The 13,403-nt window shown below is 35.8% G+C and overlaps 1 protein-coding gene across 1 annotated transcript; it reads left to right on the forward strand.

Annotated features, from left to right (window-relative positions):
* The first annotated feature begins 2,514 nt into the window (after window positions 1-2,514).
* Window positions 2,515-3,612, forward strand: LOC144432736 (uncharacterized). The gene has a single exon (XM_078121007.1). The coding sequence runs from the start codon at window positions 2,515-2,517 to the stop codon at window positions 3,610-3,612; it is 1,098 nt and encodes a 365-aa protein (XP_077977133.1).
* The last annotated feature ends 9,791 nt before the right edge of the window (window positions 3,613-13,403 follow it).

Consider the following 13,403-nt stretch of genomic DNA (forward strand, 5'->3'; position numbering starts at 1 on the left):
TAGTTTAATAGTTTTTCAGGGCCACCAAATATTCCAAAAAGAGATCTGCCGTTTCATCAGTAAATGTTTTAATATAAGGAATAAGATGTAAATAAGACCGAGCGCATCTTCGGAGTCTCTGCATGCTGCATAGCAGGCGACCTCATGTTGAAAGACCTTTTCCGTATTTTTTTGAGTTTCGCTCGCTGACATTATAATTGCGACTTGCTATCTTCAAATGAAGGAGACTTTCAAGACTACTGTTACTCGCGGAAAATGCACAGTGCATGTGCGCACTTATTTTGTACTTTCCCGAACAAAGAAATTTTTAATTTGCTGCAAAAAGTTACAATTTTTAACTGGACACATTTTTGTTCCAAGTTAAGCCAGTGTACAATAGATACATATGATACATATTAGCGAGGACTCAGTGTACAGTCACTTTAGTGAACGATCAATTTAAATCACGCATGCTAGGAATCATCATGTAAATAACGATTTTAATAACATCCCTATGTATTCAAAAAGTTGCTTTTTTCTTTCTTTTTTCCAAAATCTCAGGGGGGCAGCTGCTCCCTTGCCCCCCCAGGCTACGGTACTGGTCTGTCTGTCTCTCTGTGTGTGTCTGTCTGTATGTGCCATCGTTTTCTCCAAAACGTATTCCGTAAGGTAATGACATGAACTCATTAGGTAAACATTCCATGAGTATTCGGGTTGCTTGTACTGAAAGGTACGTATGTCGAAATTCACCTCATTGTGGCGTGCATCTCGAAATTCTTGAACTGAGTGTTACATAAAGGGTATATTGCCATAAACGAGAATCAAAGTATAGAGTGGTATCATGTACTAATAGCCTACTATAACAAAGATTTTTGTCGCATTCCAGCAATTATCATGTGTAGGAACATAAAAGCACAATATTACCCTTACAGAAGGCATTCAGTTTAAATCTGGTTGTATATTCGTTCTTTCATTTTCGTTTGAGTTCAGATTTGGTGTCCATTTCAGTTTGAATCTCTTTGGTTGAATATTTTCTTGAAGGCACTGGTTTATGAATAATTCGTGGCTTTCATATTTTGCTAGCTTCTCTGAGTTTCGACGCAACACCTTGATGATTGCCGTGTTGTTTTCTGTTGTTGTTGTTGTTGTTGTTGTTGTTGTTGCTATTGTTGTTGTTGTTGTTGTTGTTGTTATGTTGATTGCATTGGTCATTCCCATCACGGTAACGACTAGGATCGAGAACAGTAGTCAAGTAAGTTTCTTACATACCATTTGGTTTGACTTCCAGTCCGTCTTTTTCATATCTGTCTCTTTGGTTATTTAGTCAGGAACACATGGATATATACACTAAGCAGTTTTATTTGAAGATATTGAATAAACAGTAAAGTGTTCCCTATTTCCCTAATGACGTGCGCCTAGCCGGCAGCCTCAAGTGGAGCTCCTGAACGTTGTGTTATTTTTCATCTCAGCTTCCTTCTGTATGGATTCAAAGTGATATGCAGCCTTTAGGAACATTCACAGATACGACCTGTTACTCGTAAAACTAGGTATTCAGCCAGTTTATTCAGTTCTCTGCCTCTATTTTACTTCAAGTGACTTTCGTTAGAATCCTGTTTTCAACTTCCATTACCGTCAGGCTATTGCTTTCGGTCTCCTGCATTTATATGTTAATTTCAACAATGCAGTACAGTAGAAATCTGCTACATCTGTTCAACAAGTCTTCAACCAATGAGAGACTACAAGCCACAGTTTGTAATGTAATCAAATCATGCGGACTACGATCCAGACCGCCTACTACCCACAGAGGGAAGAGATCAGGTGTTCGAAAGAACACTATCAACACTACTGCATATTCCCGATCACAGAACTTGCAAACGACCAATGAACCTTCCCAATTTTCACAAAGTAATAACAGTAACCAGAGTTACCTTATATCCAGTGTGATAAACGTCTTCCAGCGCCTACGTCAGCCTCGTTTTAAGAATTCCTCAAACCTCATCACCCTGCGTCGTGAATCGTCATCATTCAGACCCGTAATATTCAATTTACCTTATCAAATGCTCGTTCCATAGTAGGGAAGATACAATCTGTCTCTGATTCCATCATTCAAAATTCGACCGACGTATTTGTGGTAACTGAAACATGGTTTGAAGAATCTGACAAAACCATTGCAGCACAGTTATCATCATCTCTAAGTGGTTGCAAGATACGCCAAGTTCCACGTACAAAACAAAGAGGTGGAGGCACGGCTGTCATTTTTAAGTCTAACTTGAAATTCGTCCTAAACAAGGTATTGCCGTTCAAGTGTTTTGAGGTCATTGATGGTAACATTAACTTTTCGTCATCTTTAGTTCATCTTCTAGTTGTTTATCGGCCACCCAAAGGAACAATCAATGACTTTATAGAAGAATTGTCCACCCTCTTAGAAAATGTGATTTGCGCAAATGGGAGACTACTCATCGTGGGTGATTTCAACATTCATGTTGGCAATCCTGCAAATCCCGACAGCAAAAGTTCTCTGATTTTCTTGATTCAATGGGACTCACTCAACATGTGATTGGTCCAACACATAGCAAGGGTCATACATTGGATCTGATTATCACTCGGACAACTGACCCTTGTGTAAATGAAATAAAATTTGATTGGATCTTGCCATCTGACCATGCTGCTCTTCACTTTTCATCTACATTTACGCGACCACGCCCACGAAAGATTCTCCAATCTTCGAGGAAATTGGCTAATATTGACACAAGTGTTCTCCAACATAAAATTGCATCATCATCATTATCGAGTCTTTCAGAAGCTGACATGAGCGCTACTGAACTTGTTACCGCATACAACAATGTGATGACTACAGTCATTAATAAGGTTGCACCTGTTTATAACAAACAGGTTTTGGATAAAGCCCGCGCTCCATGGTTCACAGAAGAATTGCTATTGACACGTCAAAAACTTCGTCAGTCAGAAAGGCAATGGAGGAAGACAGGCCTAGTTGTCCATGAGCAAATGTTTAAATCTGCTCAAAATGTGTATATGGCCAAGTTGCATGACGCATATTCATTCTATCATTGCAATCGCATAGCTGGTGCCGATACCAAGCGTTTATTTCGAATAATTTATGACATTGCAGGCACTAAGGGTGCACTGGCTTCAAACTTACCGGAATTAGACTCAAATAAACTACCTGATGCCTTCGCAAATTTCTTCCGTTCCAAGATTGAAAAGATTCGTGAGACTTTGGTATCTGTTCCACCATCTGACCTTCTTGTAGACTCAAGTTTTAGTCTATGTTCTTTTGAAACTGTAACTATTGACTTTGTTGAGAAACTCATAAGTTCATTACCAACTAATTCATCATGGCACGATCCCATACCAACAGTACTGATAAAACATTGTTTGCATCAAGTCTCTCCAGCAATAACAGGTATTATCAATGCTTCACTTAAGTCTGGTGAATTTCCACACTCTTGTAAATCAGCAATTGTCCGCCCTTTACTGAAGAAGTCAGGTCTTGACAAAAATGTCTTGAAAAATTATCGACCAAATTTGACATATATTTCTAAGTTGATTGAGAAATCCGTTTTGATTCAACTCAATTCGTATCTATGTAGTAACAACTTATATGCAAAATGACAGTCAGCGTATCGTGAGGGCCATAGTACTGAAACGGCAATCATTCTAGTCCAAAAGGACGTGCTACGGGCCCTTGATCGCCGGGATGATGTTATTTTAATTCTACTTGATTTGTCAGCTGCTTTCGACACCATCGACCATAGCATTTTGATACATAGATTGCGTAATAGGTTCGGCATTCATGGTGCTGTACTCAACTGGATTATTTCATATTTACAAGATAGAACAATGAGAGTAAGTGTTGGGTCGATGATGTCAGAAGCACAACCACTTGATTGCGGTGTTCCTCAGGGTTCTGTCCTTGGACCTGTGCTTTTTAGTTCTCCCTCTTGAGGACATCATTATACTGAAACACGGTTTGGAGAGTATGTTTTATGCTGACGACTCTCAACTGTACATCGTTTGCTCCCGTGATAGTGTCCGAGTGCAAAAATTGGTAATTGTATCAGTGAAATTAGACAGTGGATGAATGATAACATGCTAGCACTTAACGATAGCAGAACTGGAGTTATTAGATTCTCCTCTAAGTTTGGTAGTGGGGACCGACCACGGGAGTGTGATGTACATGTTGGAGGCGTCAGTGTGCATTCTTCTCCAATAGTTCGTGACCTTGGTGTCACATTTGATGTTTCGATGACGATGGTACCACACGTTTCAAGTGTGTGCAAATCAGCATCTTTTGCTTTGTGGAGGATCAGTAAAATCCGTAATCTTTTAGACCAACGATCAACAGAAACATTGGTCCATGCTTTTGTTACTTCTAGGCTTGATTACTGCAATAGTCTGCTTTATGGCCTGCAAAGGTATCACGTCACTAAATTACAGTCCATTCAGAATGCTGCTGCACGATTAGTAACCAAAACAAGGAAATCGGAACATATTACACCAGTACTCAATATGATGCATTGGCTTCCCTTACAGAAACGGGTTGAATTTAAAATTATGTGTTTAACTTATAAAGTTTTAAATAATAGGACACCTGTGTACCTTAGTGACCTCTTGAATGTTCGTTCTCCTGGCCGCACCCTTCGATCTACTACAGCAGGAGCAAAAACATTACAGCAGCCCGTATACGTAGTCAACGCGGTGTTTTATGGTGACAGGGCCTTTTCGTCATGTGCTCCACGTTTGTGGAATCGGTTGCCTGTTGCACTCCGTTCGAGTGAAAATTTTAATATTTTTAAATCGAATCTTAAAACATACCTTTTTACTGTATGATTGTTTTATTCACTTTCTCTGATGTATTGTGTTTTAATGGTATCTTAGTGCTGTAAGGTGCTTTTAGATGTTTTTACATGGAAAGCGTTTGTTTTTTTAAGAAATAAATATTATTATTATTATTATTTCTGGCCAAGACGTTTCACTCAGGTTTGCTAAGCTAATGACTAATTAGCTTAATTAATTGTTAATTAAGCTGCCTAAGTAGGCCCAGTCCATCATACTAAGTATTGCTTATGTCCAGTCACATGACACAAAATGGTAATCAAAACAGTTGCTATTGTTTGGGGTTTATTCCCCTTTCTCTGTATGTGTCGAGGTTTTTTATTCAGAAGTTTTCACGTGTTAGTATTTATGATTTGTTCTTCATGCTAAGAATTTGACAACACTGAATCCTTCGCATATAAAAGCTGTCTGACACTGTCCATCAGCCCATCTGACATACGAGATATTTTCAGATTTCTTAAGACAGTATTGCATGTCAAACATATAGCGAAGAAATGAAACATTATTTTTGACATAAATTTGACCTATACGAGGTCTGTCACAAGATTTCCAAATATTAAACCAAAAACGTTGTCTATTTCGCGTCATAAGACAATCATTATTCCACCAATTATTTTCAGTAATTAAGCTGTAACTTAAGAAACCACTCTTGAAATTCATATAATTTGTCACATCCAGCAACCATAACAAAGCACACTTATCCATTAAAGCCTGTTAGCATACTGTTTTACTTTTAATGAGCAATTTTGCATAATTAATTAGTTTCAGTAATTAAACTATAACTTAAGAACCTACAATTGATATTCCATATAATTTGACACCATCAGCAACCATAAAAAGGGAGACTTATCCATTAAAGCCTGATAGCATATTGTTTAACATAATGAGTAAATTGCACAATTAATTATTTTCGGTGCTTAGGCATCTTTTTTTTTGAGGATGCAAACTTCAGATTTCATATAATTCGGTAGATATGTCAATCATTAAGATTTTCATATCTCCATTGACATAGGTTTTACTTTTAATGAGTAATTTGAAAAATTGACGATCTTCAGTAATTAAGTAATATCTTCGGAACGCACGCTGCAAATTCCATATAATTCGGCATATGCAAACTTGAAAATTCATTTAACCTGGTACATCAATCAACCATAACAAATTAAAATTTATGTGTTTGATGTAGTTGTTTATGTTCTTTTTAATTGGGATGTGTAATTTGCATAAATAATCATGCAATTTCTATACAATACAAGAAGATAATTTAGTACATGCATTGATGGAAAAGACGTGCATGTGTAATTAAGGCTTGATGATGTAACTTATTAGCTAAATTGTTAATTTTCATATTTAATGATTTTTCAATAATTATGTAATATCTTATCTCTGTAAGCTTCAAATTTCTTCCAGATTAATTTTCCAATTCAGGGGTACATCATGTATAATAGCTGTAGGTTCATAGAATTTTGCATTGCAACAATGTGTGTAGGACCCAAAATCTTTGGTTTTGCCATTATGAGAGGCATTAAGTTAAATCTGGTGCAAGTTCTGCGATGCTTACCAAAAATATATAATCCATATTTGTCACATAAATGCAGAATAAAAATTAGTAAGTTAAAAATATTGGTGTGTGTAAATATCAGGGTTTGTGTGTGTGTGTGTGGGGGGGGGGGGGGCTTTTCTGTGTGTTGACAAAACATTGCATGTCGCCCATAGTGGAAAACAATCCAAAAGGTCTACATTTACTTTTTGTGTGATGAATATATAATAACCTTTTACGTCGTGGTCGAACAAAAATTAAGTCAACTGAAATTAATGAATGTAATAATATGTTTTGTGTAGGTTCTGCAAAGTAAAACCGAATGTTCATTTCAAAATTGCTGATCAAGATATGCAACTAATTCATTACATTAATTTATTACAATCAATTTCACCATGAACCTTATGCCAAATTCGCAACACAGATTACATATATTATGCAAACTACGTCATTATACGGAAAAATAATACAACAACATTATGTTATGGAAGTGTTTACCTTATTTGCAGGTCTACTGCCAAACGACATTAATGTATATAGCTGATCCTCCTGTTCCTACAACGGACATTATCATTCACGGATTGGCAAATTCCCTATTGGACGGTACTATAGATATTACAGTTTTTGAATTGATTGATATCATCAAAGGTAAGAAACCGTTAACATTTATTTAAGACATATACGTATGCTCAAATGGCAAAATGTACACACAAGTGTAATTTTCTTTATTCCGTGCTATAATTATGTCTGACGAGAGTGACATAATGTTATAACAATATTTGTGTACCTACGAATGTATGTATGTATGTATGTATGTATGTATGTATGTATGTATGTATGTTTGCTACTCTGTTAGTCTAGCTGTCTGTTCATCGGTGAAAACAATATTTCTTAATAAACACACCAGCTGTAAAATGAATACCTCCGCATATGTCACATGAAGTTTGTCAATGTAGCATTTCCTTTGTATGAATAATTTGCATTTATTGTTAGGGTTAATGAGTAATTTGCATATTGAATGGTTTTCAAGGCATATTTAAAGAATGAATACTTTAAATTCCGTAACATTTTAATTCATACATCAACATAGTAAGTACAATAATTGAGAGTAAGTACAAATGATGGTACGATATGGTTGCGCAAGCTCGACAACATTCTGGAGGAAATCATCTGCGTTTGATTCCAAATATAACTTTGTTATACAACTTTTACTTTCCAGTTTTGCCAACTAACTAAACGGTAGCCATTAAAGTATTCTGTCAAATCCATGAAAGCAACAACACAGAACATTAATAGTACTATCAGTTAAAACAAGCCGTTTTTCAGTTTCTCTTTGAAAGTAACCAGGCTAGACAAGCACTGAATGCAGCAACTATTTCGACCTTTCATTTTGATGAATCATACCGTGTAATTATTAAGACAGTAAAATCGTAGATGTTGGATAAGTGTCTTCACTAATGTTTATGGTGAAATACAAATACTGTAATTTGGAATAGTAAATTTGATACTCATGTGACGTTTTGATACAAAACTTGATTCAACAATGATTTCATTATTCAGTATTTAAGACTGAAATTGAATTGATCAAGATCAGTAGAAAATGAATCGAAACGTCCAAAATATTGTCATTTCAAAGTAGGCTATACTTTACTATCTCATTGATTATGGTTAAAATAAACTATATATTCTAAGTATTGCTGTTTCACTTAGCAATTTAATAAGTATTATTTGACCGTTGTCGACTCTGTGTGAGAGTTCGTTTCAAGTACAGTATCAAGTACATTAGCAGCTATTGTAATAGATCATGTGAAACAACTGCCAGAAGAAGAGTAGAGTGGGTAAACTTTTATTTTATTTGCCAACCGTAAGAGAAAAAGAATAGGAAAATATGGGAACCAAAGTCACACCCACCACTTAGTCGAAATGCGATGTACAACTTATCGAGGGGCCTCTGTAACATAATAATCACAAACCATAACAAACATGTCCATATTGTTATAATCAAGGAAGGCGGTTTAATTGTCAAAAATCATAAATTTATACACATTGCACATGTACTCATTATTATGGTTGACATATATACCAAAATATATGAATTTTGAAGCTTGTATTCTAAAGATATATCCTAATTACAAAAAAGTGATAAATCATGTAAAGTAGTCAATAAACTGAAAAAGGTATGGCAACAGACTTTATAGGATTTGTTTGCGTTGTTATGCGTTGTTATGGTTGATGTATTTGACAAATTGTATGGAATTTGAAGTGTGCATTTGTAAGGTGAAAATTACTCATTAAATGCAAACGCTCGGGTGACAGAATTCATCATTTGACATGTGTTCCTTGTTATGGTTGTTATATGAACCAACTTTAAGTGAAATTTTACTATTGCTTTCTATAGATATGCTTTAATTACAAAATATCATTAATTATGTAAATTACTCGGTATAACTAAATATTGTACAAACATGGTTGATATATGTACAAAATGTTGTGGAATTTAAAGAGTGTATTCTCTAGATTAAGCTTAATTACTGAAAATAATTAACCATGCAAATTGTTCATTAAAACTATTAGCTACATCAACAAGTTGTAAACGAGATATGCATTTTCTTGAATTGAATTTGAAGCATTACGGTAAAGGTTAGGGTTAGGATTATCAGTACGGTATTATAGTAGTATTGCTCCGGATTGGGGCAAGGCAATGGACATAGCGAAAAAGGCACGAACGTCTGTCGACAGTCTGGTAAAGCAGTTATATGCATGATATTTTAATAATTAATTGTGTACCGGAATAATCACGAAACTAAGCGATTTTACATTGTCAATTTGCTATTGAAATAGTGATTCAAATAATTTCTTACTTGTTATTGTTTCAATAGACGTCCAGCTGGAAAATTTCACATATCGACATGTTCTGGTTGAACTTGAGATGCCGGGGAATGCTACATATCTTTACATGCATGCATGGATTCAAACTGCTGATGACTGTATCCGATTATGCCTTCGTTGGATGGAAAACTACTGTGACTGTATCATGTTTAACGCTCCTTTGAATCGATGCATCATGTTAAAAGAATGTTATTGGCAATACGATATTCCAGTGACCCTCTATGATTCCATTTATTGGCAATATTACGTACGTCATACCAATGGTATGTTTAATCCAATATTATGCTAATTTACAAGGTCTGAAAACATGCGTTCATAGTTAGATATGGATCTGGAAAAATACTGCATAACACTCCAGATGGAGTCAAACATGCAGGAACTGGTGTGCACATGAGTGGCTATTCTAGCTGATTTATGAGCTCGATGATGGCCGACTTAAATTCTTTCGGATCTTCTATGGTAGTTGTTAAATATGGTATAGTTTCCCAGTCTTTTACAGTTTGTGGGAAAAAGCTGAATTTGAAACAGTCTTTGTTAGCTGGTGTAATTTGATAACAGTTGCTGTGTTGGTGTCGTGATTAATCGGCTGAAGGATATCATTCACCAGTAGGGATAGGAGCCTTGTCTACCTTAGTCTTAAATACATCGTCTGAGATTAAGTCTGATTTGATTTAATTTGATTTGATTTGATTTGATTTGGTATAACAAAGCATCTTTATCAATTTAATGATCTTCCTCAAAACAATCACCTTACAAGGTCAAGAGGTCAAACACACTAATTTTTTTCTTGATTGTGTGTCGCCGTCGTTGTCGTCGTCGTCATCGTCGTTGTTGTTGTCGTTGTTGTTGTTGTTGTTGTTTCTGTTGTTGTTGTTGTTGTTGTTGTTGTTGTTTTGTTGTTGTTGTTGCTGCTGCTGCTGTTGATGTTTTTTTGTGCTTTCGATGCCGGTGATGGTGATGATGATGACGAAGCTATACTACTCCCTCTTTCAGATGTAACTAATTGTCAAGATATATCTAGAATATGTATAAGCAACATGTTGTGTACACAGTATACATCTGGTATCCTCACAACAAGGGACTTTCCAGTACCTTATCCTGAAATGATGCGATGTTCATGGCAGCTACAAGCCGACAATACCTCCTACATAAGTATTGAATTTCAAGAATTCGACATTGGTAGGAGGTCATTAAACTGTCTGTCAGACAGGGTTGAGGTTTATAGTGGACGGAAAAATAATGATGAAAGAAAAAGGCGGTTCTGTAATCACAACTTCCCGGACAAGAGAATATTATCAGAATTTAATGAAATGTTTGTCACCTTTACATCAGATGATGTTAGTGATGGTAGTCGCGGATTTGCTGCGGTGTATGCATTCCACAGTGTGAAGCTTAACATGACGACTAACAATATGCCTACAAGTAAGATATTTATTTGAACCTTTTGAAATGTGATTGCAAATCAAATTGTATGGGTGAGTTGCGAGTGGGACTCTAAATATGGCCAAAATTCAATGAGGTTGTATGGTAGTTGGGTTAGATGTCACCAACTATGTGATTGCTATTTTCAGATCAAGTTGGAAAGCTGAACATTTTGGGTTGATTTGTCTATGGAAAATATTGGCGATCCATCTCCGGATCAGTAGTAGTGGTACAAAGCTTGAATTTGGTATTTTTGGTATTGTCCAGAATTCAAGAGTAAACGTCCCATGTTAGCTGTTGTGTCACCTCAGGCTGTACCAGGATCTTATATAGGAAGCAAATCTAAGGAGACATAACTCAAACAGAAACACATAAATTACCTTTTGGTTGAATGACATATAGTTCGATTTTCCAGCAAAAGGAGTGATGTAATGGAACTCCCTAATTTAGTTGCAGCCTAGAATCAAAGTTCTTTTGGGTGTGCTTTTCTCCGTGAAGTCCTGCTCACGGAGTGCATTCAAATCAGTGTCCCTTGTTCAAGGCCACTTTGCAATCTGAAAAGTATTTCAGATAAAATACACTGGCTTCAACCGTATACGTCACCAACATTTTATTTAAATTAATGTTCATTCCGTAATACAAATATGGTTAACTAACAAACTCTTCACAACAAACATTCATTATTTTACCTTATTTAGAAATGTTCATTAATACACTTAATTAGACTCAGAAATAAACAGCTGGAACGTCATTCTAGAATATTTTTACTTAAAAGAGCTGTTGAAATCATTTGGGACACAATTTATCACATGTTGTGACACATGTGACCTCTACTTAATAAGAGAGAAAAAACATTAACATGACCTGATATTCTGCTCTGTCTCTTTAATCAATTTAACCTTACATGAGTTTTCTTGCTAGATTTATTTGTTTACATGAAACTAAACGTTTACAACTTGTGACTCGTAACATTAGTTGAAGCTTCATTTTAGTCACTTTAAAACCATGTTCAGGGTCTCTTCATCAGTTGCAGTTGTTGTAATAAAATACTGTACACATATTTGTTTGTCCAAAGTTAAATTGTACAATTTTTCATCAACAGTGAATGAGACCCATGAGATTTCATGCATGGTGAACTACATTCGAGATATGTCCCTCTCTGCATGAATTTCATCTCATAGACATGTCCATAGTTATAATTATAGTTGTGTAGATTTCAAAAAAGCCAGTTTTCAGTTTGTCGAACGCTGCATCAGCTATTTCGAGTGATTCCAAAAAGCCCATGCTACATCCACACATGTGTGTGTAAAATTGAAAATGACATAGTACTCCATTCTACTAGACTTGTTCTATACACTATAATTATTACCAACAGTTTTGATTGAACGCAATTATCTTTCAAACATAGATATGACATGTCCGCAAGATTGGGTTTTCTATCAGGACCATTGTTATCGGTTATTCCACGAACCTACCAAAGTTACATGGTTGGAGAGTGAAAACCAATGCAAACAAAACAATGCATCACTAACAAGTATATTATCAGAGACTGAGGCAAATTTCTTACACAAGTTTATCTCCGACCATCCGAGACACTGGATATATATCGGTAAGTATTGTGCAATATGTAATATAGAACATAATTTCTTATAAAATGAGTCTGAGTGAAATGTTTAGACATATATGGGTTCATTTGCAGGGTTAACAGATGAAGAAAATGAAGGCAAATATCATTGGTCAGATGGTTCACAAGTGTTGTATTTCGACTGGAGTTCAAGTGGGTAAGTCATATTTCAGATGCTTTTGCTTTTTTTAGTCGAGCACTGATTTCATAATGTATAATGCAACGGCGCTGTTCTTTATCAAGTGACATTTTGTAATCTACTATAAACAATATTCTGTTACTTAGCATGTATCTAAATCTCGTTCTTAACGTGTCTATATGTCTACAGGTCACAGCCTGATGGCAGTGTATATCAAGATTGTGTAGCTCTTTATTTAGATAATCTACATTCTCATAATCACTGGTACGACATACTATGTGATGCTAATCTTACAGGTTTGTTTCTATGCAAACAAGAAGCAATAAAGAACTCAACTACTAGTAAGTATACTTATCTCGAATGTAAAGCCAAGACAGAGAAAACACACAGGCCCATGGAAACCTTCCTTTTGTGGGGGCGGGAAACACAGAAAGGAAAATATTTAGGTTGTGTGGATACAGTTGGCACTATTTTGGGACTTCACACTGAGAAAGGGAGGATCTCTACCAATGTACAGCAGATTTTGTGACTTTGTGACTAAGACTAGTAAATATTTAAACCTTCTGACACTTGTCGACAATGAAATAACTGACATTTTAAAGGTGTGAAAGCAGCAGATATTGTCACAGTCTATTTTACAGTTGTACTTGGACACCTATTTAAAAATCTGACCAAATTGTAGCAATCTTATACCTCAAAAACATAAGTGCTTGGACACATTGATTCCAACAATTATCTTACTTGTACTTTGATGCTAAACACAAAGCAGGGGCAAATAAAGTTATGTAAAGAGAAATAATCTGTGACAAGTATTTCTTCCAGAGAGAGACTGCGAATGTCTTGAATGATAGTGAAAATAGCCAAGTCTACAGAACCCCAGGGCAAGGATAAAGATGGCTCTGACCACAGGGTCAGCACATAGATGGCCCTGACCATAGGATCAGTATAAAGATGGC

This window comes from Glandiceps talaboti, chromosome 3, assembly GCF_964340395.1.
Source record: "Glandiceps talaboti chromosome 3, keGlaTala1.1, whole genome shotgun sequence".
In the NCBI taxonomy this organism is placed as follows: domain Eukaryota; kingdom Metazoa; phylum Hemichordata; class Enteropneusta; family Spengelidae; genus Glandiceps; species Glandiceps talaboti.

Bases quoted from the DNA above. Each gene is read 5' to 3' on its own strand.
- LOC144432736 (XM_078121007.1), top strand. From the start codon at position 2,515: ATGGGACTCACTCAACATGTGATTGGTCCAACACATAGCAAGGGTCAT.